Source organism: Haliaeetus leucocephalus, unplaced genomic scaffold (assembly GCF_000737465.1).
Source record: "Haliaeetus leucocephalus isolate CR32 unplaced genomic scaffold, Haliaeetus_leucocephalus-4.0 Scaffold439, whole genome shotgun sequence".
In the NCBI taxonomy this organism is placed as follows: Eukaryota; Metazoa; Chordata; class Aves; order Accipitriformes; family Accipitridae; genus Haliaeetus; species Haliaeetus leucocephalus.
The window spans coordinates 6611906-6635496 of NW_010972875.1; the positions used below are offsets into that span (position 1 = coordinate 6611906).

The following is a 23591-nucleotide window of genomic DNA, read 5'->3' on the forward strand; positions in this document are numbered from 1 at the left end:
CCCCCTCCAGGTCTATTTCCGGCAGTTCTGCCGGACCTGCCAGAAGTCCTACAACCCGTACCGTGTGGAGGACATCACCTGCCAGGTAAGGGACCCCCTGCCCCGCCCCGGGCCGCCCTGCCCCGGGCCGCCCCCGCCGACCGCCGCCTTCTCCCCCAGAGCTGCAAGCAGACGAGGTGCACCTGCCCCGTGAAGATGCGCCACGTGGATCCCAAGAGGCCCCACCGCCAGGACCTCTGTGGGAGGTGCAAAGGGAAGCGCCTCTCCTGCGATAGCACCTTCAGTTTCAAATACATCATCTGAGTGGGATGGGGGTTTTGGTTTGGTTTAGGGCTCTTCTAGAAAACTGCAAGGAAAGCAGTTTTTGGGGGTTGGTTTTTTTTGGTGGTGGTGGTATTGTTGAAGGTACATGGTGAGGTGTAGCAAGGAAAGCATCCAAATAAAAGTATTGCAAAGCACGCTCAACTGATCAGGTGAGTTTGTGCCCGGCTCAGAGGGTGCATATTGCAGCTTCTGGAGCTTGCACACGGGAAGAGCCTACAAATAATGTTTCGTAAATCAGCGATGGTCTTGGCGGCAGCTGGCTCAGGACCCTGCAGAACCTCAGGTGGGAAAGGATGTCACTGCCCCTACCCTTGAACTAATCAAATGCTTGAAGTTAACATCAAATTGACATCTACAGTAGGTAGTAGAAAATCATTCATGAACAAAACACCTAGTATTATTCACCTACTGTGCACGCTTCTATTACATGTAGGAAGTCTCCTGCGCGTGTTCTTCATCTCTAGAAAATGATTGAGAAATCTTGTGTTACAACTAGGTCACTTCTGGTGCAGCTGGTCTGCATCTTGTTTTGTAGACTAAAGCCAAAGAAAGTTTTTGATTGCTGTGTCTTCAGGGACAGTTCTCACAAACTGCTGGGGAAGGGAGTCACTGATGTTATGGTCTCTTGGTAAACGTGTTGCCCATTTTTACTTCCACAAGGTTATCGAGAGAAGTGACACTTCAAAGGCTCGCAGCATGGTAACTGCATCTGCCTGGCTTCCTCTTGTACCTGCAGGTGATGCACAAGAGCTGTGCACTTAGTGGCTTATACCTGAAGAGTTTGATCTAGTTATGGTTTAGGTGTCTGCCAGCAGGGAAGGATCAAACTCCTGCACCCTTCTGGGGTTGGATTCACAACTAGGAATTGTACTTCTAGTGCTTGGTAGTAATGGCAGAACCAGTGCGGTTACCTCCGGATGATGTTTTCTGAGGCCTGTTGGTGCTGTCAGTGGTAATGGCCTCCGTAGGGACACCATGCTTCAGCAAAGAGTTAGAAGCTGACTCCAGGACTCTAGCATCACCATCTGAGCAGATTCGCAAGCTAGTAAAACCTACACACCACTAGGCTATCCAGTAGCCAGGGCATTGGGTAAACATAGAGGAAAACATACTTTTCTGAGAATGCTAAACTGTTAATTTTGAAGTTGAGCATAATAAAGCACAAAGCCTTTTGCAGAACTCTTGAGGTAGTTTGTATTTGGAAAGACTAATTTTTCTTGGCTATAACAAACTTAACCTACACCTGTACCCAGCCTACTTGAGACCACCCTTAAAGGCTAAAGGGGGAACCAGTCTGAGCCCATGCTGTGTAACTGAGTCAGTTCCAGGTGGTCTTGCATCTCTAAATGGGAGTTAGTATATGGCAGGGTAGGCAAACGTTGTCCTTTATCAGCAAATGTCCATTTAGAGGGGCAGTGAGTGTTAATTCTGTAGGCTTAACTCATCTTGCTGTAGATTCCTGCTTTATTTTAACATGCCCCTTGAGCTTGCTGCAGTAACTAAGGCTTAATGCCTCAGCACCAATTTATTGCCAAGTAATTTTATTTTATTCTTGCTCCAGTCATTATTATAGCAGCATGAGGCATTCTGGGAACAAGTAGACCTACCACCCCCAGAATGGGGTACTGCTTTATTTTGTGCTTCTACCTGAAGCATTTTCCCTTATATCACAGGAAAAGGAAATATCCCTTGCTTTACCAGCTCACTTACTTAGACTTTCACAGTAAGTTCTGTCCTTGCCCTGTTTGACTTGAGAAGTACAACTGCAGCTGGGCAGTTTTTTTCTGTTGTGGATGTGTGTGCCTTGTACTTGCCTGTAGGTAAAGTAATGAGCAGTGGCAAGTCTCCAGCTTGAGGGGAGACACAGCTGAGGCCACCACTGCAGCTGTCTACCCATGGTCTGCCTCAGCTTGCAGTTGCCACTGTGATCTGGGATGTCCTTATTTCTCAGCATGTTTCTAAGGATGTTCTTCAATGTGTTTTCCTGTTTGCCTTCCCCATTCTAACTGCCAGCTGTAGCCTGTTCCTGCTGGCTGCGGTGTGGGAGACTGTGATGAGTCTGTGCACCTTGGTGATGAGTTTGAGAAGGTAAGCTCTGTGCCATGTCAGTGTGAAGTCATATAGCAACTCACAGCAATATAAGCAGTCGAGTGCTTCCTATTTATACAGATGTCCTTGCAAGCATTGCTTTGAGGACTGCTTGCTGTGACTATGGTGACTCTTATGCAATTACTATCAGTAATAGCCCAAAGTTAAATTTAGTACAACTTAAGAGTTGCCATCCCCACTAACTACAGTCAAAGCAGCAGTTGCTTCTGTTTGGTAAGATGTAGAACAGGCCTAGCCAATCTGAACTGTACAGCGTGCTTCAGCAGCAACTGGTCCAAACAAGCAGTGGATAAAGGCTCCAAGTGGCAGGTAGTGGCAAAGAGCTACCCCTGCTTTCATCAGCTACTGCAAGGTTTTGAGGGTTGGAGGAGTGGAGTGCAGTGGGCGGCAATATTAAACAAGCTTTCTTTCATCCTGTAGCATGCCTCAGTTCTGCAGGGAGCTCTACACGTCATTCCTCTTACATAAATACAAGCAATGCTTTTACTGCTTGATGCCAAAGTACAGTTCTGTATCCTTTTCCACTTTACTGCTCTGTCACATCCTTGACAGCATACGCTGCGTATCATGGGCACTGGTTGCTGGACTCAGCAGAAAGAAGGAAAGCTACTCATGACCTATGTGATTATGCAAAGCAGAAAGGAACAGCCTTCGTGCTGCCAGTTCTTCAGAGATATCTTGAACTTGCCCTGTACAGCTTTTTCATGAAGAGATTCTTTTGCACGTGTTAGCTCACACGTACAGTGCTGTATTTGCTGCATCTTACAGAAGATGCCTGATGTTTTGCTTGTTTCTAGGCAGCTTTACCATAGCTTCAGATTTGGCACACACCTGGCACCAGGTAACGCAGGGTGATAGTTGAGAATGAGTAATTTTGGAAAAGCTTCACAAAGTTAAAGCAGTGTCAAAGAAAGACAGTCAACTAGCATGGGTCTGCTCCATAGGGCAAGTTCCACTAGTCACTGTAAATGGAGGAACATGTATAACATAAGGAATTATGTATATAAATTCAGGTTTGTGTTGCATGAGAAATCCTTTAACAACTTCAGAAGATGCCTAGGAAAATGCTGTTGCATTGACAGCACATAAAAGGAAAAAACATCACTTCAGGGCACCCAGGCCTCTCTTGTCAGTGTTTAGTCTGTTTAGCTAAAGTATCTAAACTCTAGCTTGTAAAAATACACAAAATGACAGATACAATGTCTTTTATTTTTACAAAAAAAGCTGGTAAAAGATGATGTAAATAAGAGTGTAATGCACCACTAAATAAAACTACTTTCCCCCTGTAAATACTTATTAAATAAGAACACCATCTACAGTACCACAAAAACCATCAAAATAATTCAATTTTATCAGGGACAGGGAAAAAAATACAGTGATTATGGATGTGCCTTGACCAGTTACAGAGCTTGTTAGGTTAACATAACTACTGTCAGCAGTCCAACAGCGTGCACAGTGCCTTCAATTAATGCATTTCAGCATAATTACGTTTCTAGTGGGGTCCAATTCCCCCAAAAAGGCAGAGCTAAGAATTTCAATTCTACATTCTAAACTCTGGAATTAGAGCCCATTAAAAAAAAAATCACAGTGGGTAAGAGATATATATAAAAATACTGGGTGTTCCTTTCAAATCACAGGAATCATGGGACTACATTCTTTTTTCTCTGTTTTTTTTCTTTTTTTTTTTCTTTTTTCTTTAATTTTTTTTTACAAAATGCTATTGGTTTCAACAGAATCCAGTTTGTTTTATGCTACAGACTTTGACACTGAACTATGAGTATATTGCCTGTTTGCATGTTTTGGTAGTCAGTCTTTTTTTTTTTTTTCCCTATATAGTCCCAATTCCTTAGGCTTGAGTCGAGTCATGAAGATGCATATACATGCATTCAAACTCTTTGAACCCTGCAGACTACTCAGACTGCAAGTAATGTATATGACTACTGATAGGGAGAACCCCCCCTTCCCCTCATAGCTTTATACACCTACTGTCTTAACAGTGCATTGCACAAATTTACAAGAAAAATACTGGTTTTGCACTATACAGTTTCTAGAATATATACAGAATAAAATAAGTTAACTTCTAATGAGAATTGCTGATGGGCAGCATATATCTTTAATATACATTTTAAAGTCTCTGCAGGCAGCTACTTTTTGGTTAGTTGTTATCAATATTTGTAACATAAGCACTGATCAGAGAACTGAGCAGCATTCCAATAAAGTTAACAGATATATTATTTCTTTTAGAAACACTGGGAAATCCCAGTTTAAAATATTATTAAATGTCCTAACATTTACACACTATGAGGATTAGATCTAATAAAATAAAATTTCTTCAAAAATAATCTTGCAGCTCTTTTAAGCATGCTCTGAGACCTTATTTAACAATCATCCATACCTTCAAAAAACCTCTGTCACATAGCCATACATTCTAACTCACACACATCATTTCCTTGTTACAGACAACAAAAGCAAATAAAACATTGAGAAGTCAATGGTTTTTGCAGTCATAAGTCATTCTACTCATGTTTGACTGCACATTCTTCATGACTTTGCAAAGTGTGTCATTGGGTATTAGTTGATGATTATATCTACCACTGCTGGAAAGCCAGGAAGCCTTGCAGGTCTTCAGCCAAAATGAACCAGCCTTGATTTTAGCCTCATCCCACCTGCAATATTGATTCAACCTTTAGAGGCTGTTGCTGCAAACACCATTTATAGTTCTGTTACAACAGAAGATAATGCACGTCTATGCATTACATTTAAGCCCTTTTCCTTTCATGTAGTTTTTATACATAAATTTAATAAAAAAATACTACTGCCACACAGCTACTGTGTAGAAAGAGCAGTCAAGTAAGATGTTCACTTCAATTTTCAGACTTATACTTGGGGTGAAACAATTTCTTGCTGCGATGAAACTGTGTTGGTTGTCAGGATTGCTGGAGGTTGGCTTTTTTTATGAAAGGTGCTCAATAATAGTCTGAAGCATCTTCATCATCAGTTCTTTTCTAAACGACAGCTGTTCAGAATCCAGTGCTCACAAGATTTATTCCTGGTCTGATTTTCCCTAGAAGCTGATAGGATTGCACCATGCGTAGAGACTCTCGAATTTCTAGATTAAGTTCCATCAGCTTTGAGCTGGCCTCAGACATATCTTGGTTGGAGCCTACTACTGCAAAGCTACCAGTTTGACCAAGTGTCTGATGACGGAAATATATGTGCAGCAATGTTTGAACTGGGTCATCTTCAGAACTGCCAAAGATGTCGTGGGGCCAAATAGATCTGTAAACACACAATTTGGATTTAAACGTTAAAAAAAAAAAAAAAGTTTAAATGTTTAAGTATTCTTGTTCTTTAAACAGACATTTGAACGGAAGACATAGGAAAACACAAGAAATTCTTCCATAGAGTCCCAACAGTTAACAGTATCATTTTCTAAGAGATAAATTCTAAAGAATAAGTACTACTAGAATTGCTTCTTTTTAAATTGCAAGATGTGTATGAACAAGCTGTAATGAAGCAACAGTTCTCGTCCTTTTCAAAAAGGACATCTAGCAAGAGCTGAAAAAACCCTGGAATAGTGCCTATCCCTATCTTTAAATTAAAAAGGCCCATTAGCAAACTTGAGTCTAAAAGCAATCCTTAAGCACTTACCTGAAAGCCTTGACCTGTGCTACAGCTGACACAAACTCCTTGTTTCTCAGGGTTTCAATGAGAGAGTGAATAGCTGTTTCTGTGCTAGCTTGGGAAGCCTCTGCAATTTCAATTTCTTCGATGCCGCTATCGGACGCAGCCTCAGCCTCTTTCAGACAGCTCTCCAAAAGAGCAAGTTCTTCAGACATGTTTATGACCTAAAACAAATATGAGAGTTACCCTTTTCTAGTTTAAATGTATTTTCAGCCAAATTAACTTTCAGCAGATCAGACTTACATTTTTCCTCCTCTTTGGAATCATAAATGAGAGGCAGAAAAAGTACATCCAAATATTTGCTGCCGTTGCTTAAGTATGCAGTTAATTTAATGGCCCGAGCATGCATGTCAGGTATTTGGGCTTTCCCTGATTAAGTTTCCACCTTACTTAGTTCTTTTAAAATTTGTTTAAAAAAATACATTTCTCCTCACATCACTTAATAACAATTAAACTGACAAGAAGTATTAAACACTGGGGAAAAGTATAGCAGTGATTGTGTTATTACAAGGACAACTTAAATATGAAGAAAAAATCTGGAAGACTGGTAACCCAGCAGAATAACTGTGGTGCAGCCAGTGTATACAATACTATCTTCAGCTTTAGCTCCAATGCATGAGAAAAAGACAAGGCCTTCGCTCAGAACATGATTCTACATCTGACGAACTTAGGCAAGAAGTAGGACTGGTGTGATGCTGAGCTTCCACAACATTCTTCAGATAGAAATGAACTCACTTTTTTTGCAACCTCTACAAAAATCTGGAAATCTAAGCAAGGAACATGCATCACTTTTTCCTAAGCTACTAAAAACCCAAAGGCTTTCACTCCTCTTTTTCATTTTTCCTCCCTACTACATCCAGCAAGACCAGCCCTATTTTTTTTCCTGCTACCTCTATTTATTGCATTTCTGACCCAGTGGAGAACTTTCAGAAGACATTATTAGTAGCATAATGCATTCAGATTAACTCAATTAACATCACATATGTACCACGTGCACAGCTGAAGGAGACATTTTACTTCTAAAGTTAGTACAACTAAAAATCAGGCATAAGATGTCTAGAACACATTGCTAACTGCTAACTTAGGATGGGGACTAAGGTTGCAGAGTAATTGCACGGCAGCTGAAGTGACACAGTTATATAAATCAGCTGGTAGCAAGTGATGGTGTTCGCAACAGGAAACACTGGGGTGATGGAAAGGGGCTTCATCACAGAACTCTGTTGATTGGAGTTGATGTTCCTTGATTGTAGCTTGATTAGAATACACCAGGAGCGCTACTGAAATATTTTAAATCCTTATCACTGGACTCCCTGCATTCCTGTCTATTTAAGAGCTTTCAAGCTGTACAAAAATCAACACAGATAATTGAACATCTCAGAAAATTCTTGTAAGCTCTACTTAAATCTTTTATTAATTGGCTCTAAAACAGCTGGTACCCTCCTTCAGTTTCTAAAAAGATGTACTGCTGATGGAAATGTTATCAAAATGTATTTTAAATGGTTTGGCTTTAAAATGTCAACAATTAGTAGCTAAATAGCATTGTTTTCATTACCTCTGCTTCTTTTTTGATTGTTTTTACTTGGCTGATGAGTTTGCAATAGGCTTGGAACAGAAGCAGCAACTGGAAATGCAACTTGTATAGCCTCCGACACAACTCCAGCTCCTACAAATGTAAACAACATTATTATATTCAGGAAGTGCAAAGCAACTACTATCCAATACAAGAGATGATAAATGACAACTTCTTCAGTATAGAATGTGCAAAATTAGTTACTTGGTTACTAAAGAAAATGCCAAAAAGATTTAGAAGCTAATGTAGCAGGAAGCTAATGAAAAGCAAATGAAAGCTTCATTCAGTTCTAGATTTACAGGTACCCTCTCTCACATAGGTTTAAAGTTTACTTTTTAATCGGAAGTTACATTTCCAAGAAGGGGGTTGGGGTGGGATGTGAAGTGATTCAAAAGGCATTTTGAAATGTCATGTTCCAAGACAGAGTTTCATAGATCACTTACTTTTATTGTTGCTATTTACTGTTTTAAATTCAAGATCTAATATTCAAAAGAAGCAGTTGTGGTCTGTAAGTATGGAATCTTTCATAACCATTAACATAAATATGTAAGCACAGCATATAACCTGGCCCTTAGCTTACAACTGCCTGATGGAGTAAGAGGAGAATAATTGCATTCTTGGAGGCAAGAATAATGTTTCCTTTATAAAAGGTAGCTCTGATTCTATTTTTGAAAATACCACGTGATATATTCTTAATGAAATGAAACAGCAGCATTAACTTACGCACTGTCTTGCTTCCATTTTTATGCATCTAAAACACTAGTCCAAGTGCTGACAGTGTTAATACTGCTTCACATACAGACATAAAAGCTAGTGCTAATGGAATAATCCTCTATAATGTTCTACTAACTACAGGATCCTATTATCTACAAAGGACCAACAGTTCAATGGGTTAGATGATGCAAAATTGAAGCACACAGCATTTTTGTAATATTCTATGACAAGACATCACTATGTCACAAATGAACGAGACAGATGGAGACCAGTTTGGTGACTGGCATGGTTAAGTATTTGATAAATCAAGAACCGTCACTTACTGCTAGAATTTCCATTTGCTAAGCAAGAAGATGAGCAGGTCACAAAAATACAAAGAAAGAAAAAAAGATCAAGAATTAGTGTAGGAAATAATTTTAATTAGGGTAAAAGATGTCCCAGGTAAAATGAAGGAAGAAATACAAGTAACATGCTCCAAATACACCCTGAATGGAAAAAATTAACAGGCTGAATTTGAAGTGAAATTACTTGCTGCTATAACTAATGATAGATAGCATTGTTGTCCCACAACATGAGTAACATACTTCACTTACAACCCTCTCTGGTCTTTATACATGGTGTAGTTTTAAAGGTATGCAAATTTAAGGAAATCAGAATGAAGACACTTAGGTATGAACATCTGTACAATGCTCCTTACTATTCTGTACCACTATAGTTTAAACAAAAATAATGCCTTTAAAAATTGGAGATTTAATGTTAATTTAGATTTTGAATCCATTTAGAAAATTCTTGGTTTTGCTAAACTCGATTCTCGACACCTCACTGTGAGATTTCTGTAATTTAACTGCACTTGGTTTTTACAAGCTATTTCAGAAAAACTTTTGGGAAAGAGGGACAGGGAGAGAAATCAGCAGAAAATACATTTTTGAGCCTAGGGACAGGAACTTCACTTCCGTGCTTTGTACGGCACTAAGCATATTGACAGCATTTAAGCAAGCACAGTGGTCATAGTAAACATGAAGATGTAACCGATGCCTGATTCCAACAGGCAGAAGCAGCTGAGCTTTACTAAGCACATAGTTATACACAATGTGTATAGTAAGTTATACATGGTGTGTTTAACACGCTATAAACATGGCATGTTTTTGTTCTGTAGCCTGTATTACCATATACATAGCAACAATTATTATATAAGCAAAAACTACTGATGCACAGAACACTGCGAAGAGATAAGATCTTGAACTGCCAAAGTCAACAAGAATTCTATGACTCACTTTAATGAAGCACAGAGAATCAGATTTTGAGGAATGGCAGTGTCGATTATTTAATATTTTCAGTAATTAAGTTCCAGTGTTCTTTAAGCCAAGTCTCATTACTACCGTAAGCCATAAATAATCCCTCTCCCCAAAATCACACCTTGATAGCTATTCTAAAAATTCAAGAGAGGTTTTCCTTTAAAAACAGCTTTGTACTGCGCTTCAGTGTCTTTCACATAACTTGCTCACTTGAGAAATAATCTGATTTTTCTACCTGCCAGTTCTATACAAACAGTCTAGCCAGAGCCCAGATGCATTCTTTCAGGCTTTCATGTAAGTACTAATAGCAAAAATCCAATAATTAGATTTACTTGCAAGTCTGCTGGCAATGCATGAGCCAGAACAGAATTCATCTCACTATTCCTTAGCTGTATTGACCACAGTGCTAAAAATTAGTAAGAAAATCTTATTTGTGTTAGTGAATGAAAAATATCTGTTGAATGAAGCAGCTCTGTTTTCCTGAGCAAGACAACACTTACATATTTTTAGCCTTAATTGGTTGACTGGATAGGCTTATCAGCCTCATGCCCCATTTACAAGGACTTTTAAAACAATGATCTTGCACCTGGTAACTTCTTAATCTCCCTCAAGTCACTGTCAGCTTCTGTGAATAAATTTAGAACTTCTGTAAATTGTGTATATTTATGAAGCAGGATAACAGGACTCTGCCTTCTCAATGGATACTATATATTAAAATGATTTTAACTGAACCTGCAAGTGCAAGGAGCACATAAAGAAAAAATTGCCAGCATGCCTTGCAGGCTAGGATCGAAAACCAAAATCAGAACAGGTCCCGACAAACAATCAATGTGAATGGTCACGTAACTCCTTTTCAGAGGCTATCTTCAAACCCTGCAGAAACAGGGAAGAACAGACAAAACTGCCTCACTTGGAATCCTGGATTTTCTCCGTACGAGCTAAATGAAAGCCTGCATGTGGCTTTTCCTCCATTTCTTAGTTTCCTTAGCTATACAGTGGGAACAGTAACATTTACCTTCATGGTAAGAACAGTTATGTTCTAACAGTTAAATGTTAGAACAGTTTCTTGGTGTATATAAACAGCATTCTAAATATGGACTGAAACACATAAATGCTGCTTCTTTATCGGTATATAGAACATCTACTGTATTGTAATAGTAAATGTTGTTATATATTTCTAAACACGTACCAGTCAGTATATGAAGATGTAAACCAAGTGTAAAATGCGCTAAACTTTGTGTTCATAGGCAAAGCAAAAATCCTTGCAAATGGTAGCAAATTATTTTGCTGTATTACCTATGCTTATCCGCATGAAAATTTTTTTTAAAATGTGCAGCTTTGATGCAGTATAAAAATCAACAGTATATTCTCACACGTTGCACTACTCCAAAAATTCAGGTGCATTTTGTGATAGAATTAAAGAAAAAAAACATATATATGAGAGCAAATGAAAACTGTGTAAAAGAATAGTCCATGCACACAGTAGACATTTCTGTTGCTGAACACTACATTTTCAGCAGCAGAAACATGACCAAGTGCATCAATGAATAGAGTTCAGTTGAATAAAAGGAATAAAATTCCTCCTTTTTCAGCTTGGATTTGGGATTTTTGTCAAATTGTGATTGTGAAAAGGTAAGTTCATCTGCTACCTGCAATTCTGCTTTCTTACATCTTTCGCTGTTCCTATTACAGGACTCTAGATGGCAGATTCCTTGTACCGACTAATGATAGTTTTTGGATTTACTTTTTTATCTACAGGGTCATTATGCAGCTATTGTTTATAAAAAAAAAAGTCCGCTTTGGGAAAAGCTACCACTTACTATAGCAATGAGTAATATTAAACATGGATGACTGCCATGCAAATACATACAAAATATTGAACTAATATTAATAGGTTATGTCACCTATTGTTGTTAGATGATATTTTGACAGAAGTCTTTAATGAGGTTTTTGCCATACTGCTACTTTACTCCCTGTTCCCTCCCGCCCAAATACCGGCTCCAGAAAGGTTCTATGTATTTATATAGTACTAATTACATTAAATTCAGTAGAGGTTTTTGGCTAGACAGTTTATCTAAGCATATAAGCAGAATGCTAATCTTTTTTCTTCTAGAAACAGCTGCAGAAAAGCAGACTTGCTCGTACACAGATGGTATCTAGTCTGCTTATCTACTCAGTGTTATTAAGTCTAGAACCCAAGACAGGTTGCCAACTTTTATTAAAACCAGCCCTTTTTATTAGACCACTACTTCATGAGAATCCAAGCTTCCAAAAGATAGGATGATAACTGAAATGAAAAGCTTTTCATACATTTTTAATCTCTCTGCAAATATTGGAATTTTTATGCAATAGATGTTTTTTAATCTCATATCCAGAGACCCTCAAATGACATACACCTACCTGGGCATCTGTGTTAGTGCCATGAATACCATCGTCAGTACCAAATGTTCTTTTGCAGTCTTCTAGCCACTGCAAAATAAATAAAAACAAGATTAAACATCTTCTGAAACAGAGCAAGCTGAAGACTGTGCTAAAACTGCATAAGACACTTCATCAAGTCTTGCACATTCTCAGATTACGTAAGAAATTGTGATACGAAATCAGTTGTTTACCACTGTTGTTTCCACTAACGATTTCCACTCTGATACATCACTTTGTAGTTCTATTGTGCCCCTTCCATTGTAAATTTCCTGTAGCCTTCATTACCCCTGATGGGGATAGTACACTTAGCATAAATACTAATCTGTGATTGAATTTGGGTACTGTTACAGTGAAACGTGTGGGAGGGTGGAAGCAGAAAAATCTCTTTCATTAAATGAGATCGTATTTTCTCTTTACTTAACTGCACAAGGTTTACACCAACATGATTTCTCAGCATTTAAAATAGAGCACTGATTCAAATTACAGAGTAAGAGTAAGCCTGTTACATTTCTTGGGACTACTTTAGAAACAGAAGGAAATAGAGCTCTCCTGTGTAACTAGATGCTAGTGCAGGTTTACTAGGTGGAAAAAAAAAATTCTTCAATAGGAGTTCAGTATCACCTCCAGTTCATACAAGCCAGGGAGAGGAAGTATTCTCACATTATACAATGCACATGCAGATTCTACTCTCTTTCATGAATATAGGGCTGTATTTAACCCCAGTTCCTATAGCAGACAACAAGTTTATTCATTTCAGTAGGTAATTTCTTCTAGCTTTAATGAACCACGCAAATTTAAAAGTGTTAATATAAAGCATTTGCAGAATCAAATATGTTATTGGACAATACGACCTCATCATCTCATCGACACCACCCAGCATATTTTTCTGTACAGTGCAAACAACTGCAAGCATGAGGTAATTCAGGTATTACTGAAATGGGAATGCATCAAGTTGAGATAAAGTGCAGATTATCTTCTGAAATGAAGAACAGGCTCTATACATCCAAAGAAGAATAATTCAGCATACTGTGTGCTTGATATCTTGAGTCTCACAGGAAATCTTAGTGACCTTTTTCTAACCTTTGTCTGATGCAAGAAAAAGAAAAATGTGATTTCCCATCTGCTCAATTTAATAAAGGTTACTTAGTGAATTAACTAGGCCTGTGTGCTTATCAAGAGGAGAAATGGAATTCTCTAAACACCGCGGTGTCAGTTTCAATTAGTGACATGGATACCAACATACACAGCAAATCTCATTTTTCTTTTTATCTGACAGCCTCCATCGGTAACAATGGAATAGGTTTGCACTGAAACAAACAGCATCAGCAATTGGGAAGCTAGTGTTTATTTTCACACACTACCCTTTTAAGATCTTTTTAAAATCTTAAAACCAGTCTGAATAAAGGGTGTGTCTAGAATGTTATGATATACATATAACCTTATATTTTCCATTACATTTATCTGATTCAGTATCTTTGTCCCTAATACACATAATGAAGTCAAAGCAGTTTCCTTGCAAGGAAATAGAACAGTAGCTCCAAAAAGGTGACAAAATCAATTTGCTAAAAATTTTTACAGAATATATGTTCAGTATGGTAGAAGGACCTAAATTTTCTCTTTGGGAACAGCGGTAGATTGTGTGACAAAATGATCTTCATGTTTGCTTTACATCAATTTATGTTTTCCCCATATATCTCCTACAAAGATACAGGGTGAAAAGCATTACTGAAAGCGTAATATAGGGAAGTCTGCGGTTTGTCTTGGTCATAGCACAGGTTGGTTTGCCAGATTAATCCCCAAACAGACATCCCAAACCACCACCTATACTATAGGTACCTTTCTCTCTCTTATCTCAGTGCATAGGTAAGAGTTTCAAGCAAGTGCAGCCCAAGCCTCTTCTTACATTTGATTCATGTGAATGCCAGTACAACACACAGCAGTGATAGTGACAAACATAATCTATTAGGGTAAACTTAAAACAACAATTTTTCATTAAAGAAGTTAATGTACAGAATTTTCCAGTGGTTGATTCTAGAGGATACCAGATTAACATGCAAATTATATTTATTTAAATATCTATTAATTTATACTTATTTATTATACAATAGCCTAACCAGCTTAGTTTGATCATTTTTCTCCATGTTTCTATGAAAAAAGCAAGGATCTGCAATAAGCTTATGTGTTTTGCCTTAATACTTTCAGATTGAACAAGATACATAGCACAATTGCCTGCAGTAACAGAAATTCAGATATGACTTGAGGAAGTCTCCTTCAATCATTCCCTATACTCTGTTTAATAGGACAGAGTAAGAAAACTGATAAAACAGATCTGAGAAGTAGCTTTGGAAGATTCTTAGTCTACATATGCTATATACTACACCAATACCAAAAAAACCTGAGGACCAACAGCTAAAGAAATGCTTTTAAAAAAAGTTTTAGAAAAATAACTTATCTGAGATAATTAGTCACTACTTCTAAATTAACATGCTAAATAAATACTTAAATAATGCACTAAATTAGCTAAATGACATGCTATCAAGACTAAGAAATGATTGATCAAAGCTAAAAATTGCTTCCTTCTCAGTACTGTTTCTTTCTATTTATAAATAATTAAATAAAAATAACCCCCTGGCAAAATGCTGTCAGTTATTTCAGAACAATTCTTTTCATCCTGTAAGCCTTTTTCCTCTTCCAGTCACTCACAAATCCTGTGGCAGAAGACAGGCTGATCACAGAAACATGTTACCGGGCGCCCTTTTGACAGCTGCACTACAGAAGAACAACACTCTTTCACTATGATATAATGACAGAGGCTATCAAACTGATACCCATATTCCTCTATCAAGTAAAATACAAACAAGCTCTTAATATCCAGCATGGATTTATGTTGATATGATGCGTGGCAGTGTAAAATTAGCTAAAGATACATTAAGTGAATTCATCGCCATCTGAAAGGGACTGAATTTTAACTCTGACAAATCAACCAAAAAACACCATTTATCATTGCTATGACACACACATCCCTCCACGCACCCCCACCCACAAGTTCCTCTCTACTCTGCCTCAAATCTTCCTGTCTGACCCTGGGGCAAATCAGTTCACCTCTCTGTGCCTCCGTGTTGCTCTCTAAAATGAGGAATAAAATACATTATTTTCTCATAGCAGTGATGACAGCATTATGCATTGGAGGTTGTCAGCCATTAAATATTACATCGAGCAAGGTAATCTTAGTCATTAGATGAGCACTTTGTTTCTGATTAAACCTAAATGGCAAAATGTAGCTCATTATATTAGACCTCATGAGTTAGTTTACAAATAAATTCTTGTTACCACAGAGCAAGACAAAAACCACAGCAACTCTCTAGCAGAAATGCTGGCTTGGATCCTTGAAACAGTTTATCTACATTAACAGTGCTGCGTGGCATACTTCAGCATTGGTTTTGAGGAAACTGTGCTTCTTTTGAGATCCTTTCCACAAAAAAGTGGATGTCTATTCTATTCAACAGAAGAGCTGTCAGCAATCTTTGCAAGGCAGAGGCCATCATTTCCTAATAAACTCAGCATGATCAAGAAACATGGAGCCACTTGTGCTGCAAAATACAGCTCTGCCAAGATGTCATGGCTTGAATTCTGGTTCTGTTTTGCATCACTCAAACTTCCCTATAGGGCCATTGTCATGGCCTCACAGGCTGCTGAGATCAGTAAAAAATTCCTTCAAATGCATGCTTAATTTTCCTAGGAATCATTTTCTCTCTCCAACAAAAGCCCCATATATTCTCTCTCTCCCTGCACCTGCAAAACTGATTGTAGATCCATGTTTTCTTTTGGCTCTTGAAATAGAAATCTTATCTGTTTCAGTTTTTTGAACTTAGCGTCTTCCTTCCTGAACTTCACAGAAAGGATCACAAAAACAAATATACAGACCCTTGCTACAGAAGTTTTCAACTTTTAAACTTTGTGTTTCTTGGCAAAATGGATATAACCACTAACATATACCTTGAAAACTAAATGGTATTATTCTAAATAACTGACATAAATGTCAGCCTCAATGGGATCCAGTTGCAGGATGAGACACCTAAACTTAAGTCTATGTACGACACAGCTGTTTAAGCCGCCATTACAGTCAGCAGAGATCCAGTCAACAAAAAGAAGTCTAAAGACCTAGTCAGCTGAGCAACAAGTCAGTATCTATATTAGGATAAAATGGATTGCTTGCTTGATTTCTTTTATTGTATTGACTTGATCCTTGAATACTATGGGTGTTAAGGTACTTAATTCACATACAGATAGTTATCTGTAAATGTCTTAAATCTGGAGTTGAAACCCACACTTCTAGTCTAATAAAATAAGCCAGAATGTTTATAAAGAAAAAAATTACCATGATTTATTAATATTAGTGTTAAAAATATTTGAATAAATTTTAAAAGAGGATTTTTAAATTAGGAATGCACTTTTCCCAATGCTAGTCCATTTTTGCAATGTTATATTTTCAAAATCAATTTCAGAAATAACGTGCAACAAAAATGAATTAAACATAAGAAAAACCTCAGGTTCAGATTATACACATAGAATAGTGGAAAGAAAAGGAAACAGGATTTTGTTTCAGAATTTTTTCCCACAGTTTACTTTTAGTGACCCATGTTGAGAGATAAAGACCTGCAACATTTCCTTGATGAGTAGGTTCTAATATTTTTTGGTTTGAAATGAGAGACTCACCTGTTCTGCTGCCTCTCTTTTGACATTATAGGTATCCAAGTGTTCTTGGAGCTCTAGAACACTGAACTTCAATGTTTCTAGCAGGCCACAAGACATTAGCTGCAAGATAAAAGCAATCACCTCTGTAGTCATGTAACATCTGACTATAATCCATGTAGTCTAGTATCTAAATTACAGAATATGAAATTCCAAGTCCACATTTGGAAAAACAATCAAATTAGAATTAGTTGGGTATAGATCATTCGTGACACCTTTAGTAAACTAACTCAGGTAGCTGTATCAGTTAAATCAGTGAACAACAGTTTTGATTCCAAAATAAGAAGGGCAGTACCTAGTTAACATCTGAAAGAGTAATTTCAAAGGGATTTTTAGATCTTTCAAAAAGAATAATAATATTTGATATACACACAGCTAGTGTAAATAGAATAGCCTGCACCAGGAAAAAAGGTACTGCTGGATTGTTCCTGTAGCAACCTAAGGAGTGTCCAGTGAGGGTTACTTGCCCTTCTCAACACACAAACTATACCACCAGCAAAGGATTCAGTCTGTAGGAACCAGGAACTATCGAAGCAGCAACTGTTGGGTGTTTGAAGAATTTTCTACCATTAATGACTTTGCCTTTTTCAACATAGTTTCAAAATCTCCTTTACCTCGGCTTTGCTCCACATAATTTCTCCCTGTAGTTTTATTTCCACATCGGTTTTTCTTATTAATCCTTCTCCTGTCACTTTCTGTAATAATCATGCCTCTAACATGATGCTTCCTCCCTCACACTGGTCATCCCTTGCACACATTAAGAGCTCTGTACTTTTCTCCAATCCGTTTTACCTGGTACCTCTTGGTCAGCTTGAATAGTGCAAGCGCAAGACTGTGATCACAAAATTGTGGCACAGAGAGTCACAGTATCCCACATTACTCAGGCAGGGGTGGGAATGATGCTTACATGTTTGTCCAAGTGCATCAAAATTATTATTCCACCACCACATTATAACACTGCTACTCCCAACCTCTATGTATGCATCAACCAAGCAGCAAGTTACAGCTCTGTGGGACGATGCCACTCTGCACTCAATGTGTGCAATAACACCAAAGTGCAAAGAAGTCAGTGGGCTTCTCACATCAGCAGTAGGCCATGGGCCACTCCCAAATCGCTCATGAACCCGTGCTTTGATGTAAGGGGGCATCTTTCTGCTGAAAACTACTTTCTGAATGAATCAAATGCCAAATTTGAACCAAATGCCAATCCTGTGTGCACGACTAGACAACACAAAACCAAAGATTTGTGCGTGAACATTATTTTGGATTAGCCATTCTTTCTTAGTGAGAAGTAATCTGATAGACAAGTAGGTTCATTTCAGTTAAATTATTTGGAGAGGAAAGATTTACCTAACACAGTATTTGCCAACGTAACAACACTAATGTGTGTATATGCATACATATGCACACACACATACATACAAGTCTGTATACTTGTGTGCATATATATTCATTGTTCCTTTTTTATATTTGTATTTATATCTATTTATTTATTTATTTTTTTAAAACACACATGCTGTTATAGCTAGATAGTAGTGTAATTCTTCTGTGGCTTCTTATCCCAAACAAATTTCTTCTTTTGGTTTATTTCTACTGCTTTTCAAGTGGTGTAACTTAAACAAAAAACGTTACACAGGGCTCCCTTGGAAGTCACTATCCATATCATACTGGTTTTGGTGCCAATATTCTAAATTGAGAGTGTAAGAGCAGAATTGCCCCTTAGCACCAAGGGAAAAACCCAAATCGGGAGAAGAGTCTCATACTGGGTCAAGGCCAAAGATCCACCTGTATCAGTAACCCATCTGACAATGTCTAATAACAGTTGCTTAAGGAAGGGAAAAACGGGGCAAGCAGGTGCTTTCTTAGACTCTGTCTGTTGTTCTGCATATTCAAAAACCTATCCAGGGCTATTTCTTTCATGAATCTCTTTAGCTGCTTTTTGAAAACATGAACAGACACTGTAAAAAAGGACATGGTTTCACAGTTTGATTATGTATCACATGAAGGATCACCTATCTTTGGTTCTGTATGTTTTGTAAGTCACTGCTAGCTTAATTTGATCACCCTTACCATCAAATAAGACAACAATACAATAATTTCTATCACTTTTCCATGATAATCAAGACACCTATGGACAGATTTCTCTCCCTAAAGGGCTGAAAAATCCTAGCCTGCATACTCATATGGAAGCCATACCACCTATTTCATAATCCTTGTGATCCTTCTTGGAACCTTTCCCAGTTCACTGTATTTTCTTTGAGAGCAGGGGACCAGAACTGTCCTCAAAATTCAGGATGTAGGTATATCGGGCATATGTACATTAGCTCAGTGATGTTTTGTTTTGCTGTCTCTCTTCTTAATTAACCTAGGATAGCTTTTTTTGACTGCTGCTGAACACTGAGCTAACTTCTCACAGGAATATTTACTATAACCCAAGATTTCAACTTGCATAACAGCAAACAATCTAAAGCCTTCACTACATATTTGTAGCTAGAATATTTTTCCTCATGCATCATTGAATACATTCATAAACAATACAGTTTAAAAAGGCAAAGTTGCTGCTAGATAAGTAGTCTTCCTTTTTTTCCTCTGTGCAAAGAATATAGAATAAATATGAACAAGCAGGGAAGGTAAAGAATAGCAAGGGAATTTAAGTGGTATCTAGTATCAGTAAGTTCCCTCATTGTTCCTTGTTACAGCTGGAGGTTATTTTTGGAGAAAATGCACTTCTCACTTGTGTTTTCAAATGTTTATGATATATAGTGGCCACCTAATATTTTAATTCCTTTCTGATTTAAATTATAAAAAGCATCCTTTTTTTTTTTTACATCTGAATGTTTCAGTTAGTGATGTTAGACAGCAACCTTTTAAAAGGCAAAAATATAATTAACACGTTTCATTCAAACCTTTGAAAAATCTTCCCAAGCATTGCTATTTTCCAAATATTAAAACATCATTTTGTATGTTACATAAAAATGTTTAAGCAGACAGGTATTTCAACGTGTAAGCTTATGAGATTTTTACCGTTTCCGCATCCACAAAGACTGTCGGACATTCTGAACACATCATCATCACTTCCAGAGAACTCCTAAATTTTGTTCCAATGCGCTGTAGACTTTCACCAAGAAAGCTGACTGAATCATTTGTTATCGATACAAACTTTCTCTGAATGGTCTAGAAATCAAATCAGAAAAACATTTATTTTACATTGTATTTTACTACCCCTCCTCTGGCTTTTTAGATTAAGAATTTCAGGGCAAATTTGCAACATGACAGCATGTATTTTTCTAATTAAATTACAAACTAATACATAATTTGCTCTGATTATTTATGTAAAACTAGCTCCAGAAAATGCAATCAATCAATTAATAATACCAGCCTGTATATGTAAAGACAATTACTCCTTTCACATCTAGGTCTTTAGCATCAGTATAGCTGGATGACTATTTGTCTTTATGCAGTATAGACAGTAGTTCAATTCATTTTCAAGTGTTTGTGTTGCAGAAAATTATACACAGAGTTTTATGATTCAGAATACGACCTGTATAGCACTATCTGTGTTCAAAACTGCCACCTGCAGGGTTTCTACCTTCTTCAAAAATCAGTCCTATGTATATCGTGTTCAGTTATGTAGACTGTCAGCTTGGCCTAATACAACGCTGCGCTTTGCAATATATTATTTCATAAATCCTAGAAAGTTACCTGTAGAGTAAAACTACACAAAGATAATATTTACAGCTGCAAAGTTAAACACAGTGTAGGAGCCTGAAGGCAAAATGGAAAGGTCCAGTCAAACGAGGCCTCCAGGGTCTCATTTCATCATTTTAACCCTCCTCTGTACCCAGTAACAACTCCTCAGGAATGCTGCTTTGCCCAGACTCGAGCCCTGGATTGCTATTGCCCCTTTTCCTAGAGTATCCACCTTTCCAGCTGACTGAGGGCTATCCTGTCAAGCCACAGAAAGTTCTACCTTTCTTTCTAGCTCTTTAATGCACACAAGAGAATATGAACTCCCATTTTACCACTTTCAGGAAATGAATGAATGTGTGAAAAGCAACTGCACCTGAACTTTGGTGTAATACAGGGAAACTAAAGCCCTGTTGTCTAGATGAAGCCAAAAGACAAAAATCTAAAACCAGTAACAGGAATGTCACAGTGCTGTGGCAAAATACTTAGTTCAACTAAAAATGGAAAATGGGTACAGATGCACAGACTTGTTATTCAGTGGATAAGGTAGAGTATGAATTCTTCACATGTAAGTTACTTCATGGTACTAACCCTAAACCTGCCCATATATATGGGATAAAATGCATGCTAGCATGGTAAAACAGAGTGAGCCTTTCACTGAGAAATTTATTGATATACCAAACAGCAAGCAAAATGAATATTGGAGACAGAAGAAAGGGTTGGAGTCATAAGGTCTTGGTTTGTAGTACTGAATCTGCTCTTAGCTCACTTGGTGTGTTGCCTGTAAATAAAATGGATTAATTGCGCTTCTCCTATCCCATAAGAAGTTGCAAAGAATAATGTATGTCTAAATGGTACCACTTTGAGAATGTGAAAAACCCACCCCCTACATACAGGGAGGAGGGAGCCAGAAAAATTAAGCCATAAGCATTTTGTGTTGGATACCAGATCTATGAGGTAAATATAGTTAAAGAGAGGCATTTAAAACTTCCAGCTTTGGTGGATCTCCTGGTGTTTCAGTTACTTCTCTGCAGAAAAAAAACTTTTCTCACAAGACAGATGCAAGATAAATTCATAGTGTTTGTCATGGTGTGATCCCATAATAATGAATCCCACAGAAAACCCAGGAGGAAGACATTAATTCTGTAATCAGCACAGAACCTGAGTGACGTTCAGAAAATAAAAGGGACACAGCCTATACTAAGAGCTTACAAGAAACACTGAAATGGTTTTTTCAAGCTGTTTTTTTTTTTTTTCCCTGATTAGAATCACTCCTAGACAATGAATACAGCAGATATTCCATGGAAAAATAGTGTATGACCATATAACATTCTTATAGCAACGTGGGTTTTTTGTCTGCATTTGATTTGCTTTCTAAGGCTTCCGGCTACCATGATCTTGTGGCTTTTGCAGTTATGGAGGGGAAGAATAGTTTTGAAAGCGGGAGGAAAGGATTTCAGAAAAACAACCACGCACTGGCAATTCACTGACCTGAAACAGTCTTGAGAAGACGTGAAATGTATAGACGGCACAAGATCCATCTGTATCTGACAGCATTTGATTGACGTGGCAGCGCCAGGCTTGCTCTTCATCGTCGTATGCCACTGGTTGGAAAGCTGCCAATATGGCAGAAAGAAATGGTGAAGGAGGTGGGGAAGTTTGTACTTCTGGGAAACCATCTTGTTCTTCTTCATCTTGGCTATGAATAACAAACAACAGAAATTAACTCCTCAGTAAATTTTTCAGGAAACCCCCCCTTCATTTTGGTAAGAATTAAAAATAAGAATTTGGAGTTCAGAATAGTGATTTGTAAAATAAATAATCAATCAGCTAAGGGAACTATGAACCAAGAAAAGAATAAAAAATCAGAAACTTTTGCTACTGCGATATAAAAAATTGCTTATATTCTTAAATACCTCCAAAGTTTATTAAAGTATGTTACTTCTCTGCATATCTACAGATAAAGGGCTATCTGTAGCTTATATATAGCTATATACAGCATTGTATATATACACCACTCAGAAACTGGTATTTTTTTCTTCCCCCCAATAACTGAATTATCATTATCATTCAATTCTTCAAATTTTTATTCATCTAAACATATGGTCCACCAATATCTGTAACAAATTTTAGCCTTCCTTAAGAGAAACACAAGACCTCATTTAGCAGTGTAATACTGTTTTATAACTGTCTTAAGTTAACATCGTAAGTGAATGGAGATAGATTGGAACACTTTCATTTTTATGGGCAATCGATTTAATGGGGCTTTGTTCAAAGAGCATTCTGCAGTCATACTTTCCATTAGGCACCAAACATCCAATAAAAATATCAAACTATGAATTAATCAATGCTACTACTTAAAATCATTAATTTAATTGTTAAAATTTTCTGTATTACAAGGAACGGTACATTTTGACATTCTTTTTGTATAATTGTACTTACGCAGCAAAAATATATGTGGGAGGACCCCAAGTATAGATAGTTTATTAAAATAATTTTTTTAAACACATAGCGTTTTTCTCTGTAACAACCACCTCATTCACAGCAGTGCCAAGTATGTCTTAAACAAGACTTAAACATGTCTTAAGACCTGTGGGTGCTGTTTTTAGGTATGTTCATTTTAGTAGCACAAAGCTCAAAAGCTAAGATGCAATCCTTTTGAATAATACCTGTAAGCAATGCTTCAAAAAGATTTTCAGGTATTTTCTAACTAGTCTATCAACCCTATAAATAATTACCTCTGTCGCTCTTCAAACTAGAGCTATGGGGTTTTTCGTTTGTTTGCTTAGTGTAAATAAAGTAAAACCTCAAGAGATTTTTCAGTTCCGTATACGGAAATAAACTGCTACTACCTGGTACCAGCCTTTAATTCTTGCAAGGCATATTGCAGTAGGTTGCATATGAGATTACAAGATGCAATTTCTCTGTCTCTGTCCCAGTAGAACCTTCTAAAGCAACTTGGTCTTTTACAGCTCCTGTTGTGTCCTTTTCTGTAAAAGGCTCCTTAAATGATCTCTCTGACAGAATATACACTA

At 37.4% G+C, this 23591-nt stretch overlaps 2 protein-coding genes across 4 annotated transcripts in view; one reads left to right on the top strand and one right to left on the bottom strand.

Moving 5' to 3' along the window:
• Positions 1-303, top strand: part of ZAR1 (zygote arrest 1) — a 1495-nt gene extending 1192 nt beyond the window's left edge. The window contains exons 2-3 of the mRNA XM_010574560.1: positions 11-85; positions 160-303. Coding sequence (XP_010572862.1) covers positions 11-85; positions 160-303 — 219 coding nt within the window. The remainder of the gene's footprint in view (positions 1-10; positions 86-159) is intronic.
• A 3444-nt stretch (positions 304-3747) lies between these two features.
• FRYL (FRY-like) overlaps positions 3748-23591 on the bottom strand; it is a 147240-nt gene continuing 127396 nt past the window's right edge. For all 3 annotated transcript variants that reach the window (XM_010574500.1, XM_010574501.1, XM_010574499.1), the window contains 7 exons: positions 22048-22255; positions 19894-20043; positions 16834-16932; positions 12097-12165; positions 7670-7780; positions 6085-6281; positions 3748-5712 (listed from right to left, as the gene is read on the bottom strand). In XM_010574500.1, coding sequence (XP_010572802.1) covers positions 5454-5712; positions 6085-6281; positions 7670-7780; positions 12097-12165; positions 16834-16932; positions 19894-20043; positions 22048-22255 — 1093 coding nt within the window. In that variant the 3' untranslated portion in view covers positions 3748-5453. The remainder of the gene's footprint in view (positions 5713-6084; positions 6282-7669; positions 7781-12096; positions 12166-16833; positions 16933-19893; positions 20044-22047; positions 22256-23591) is intronic.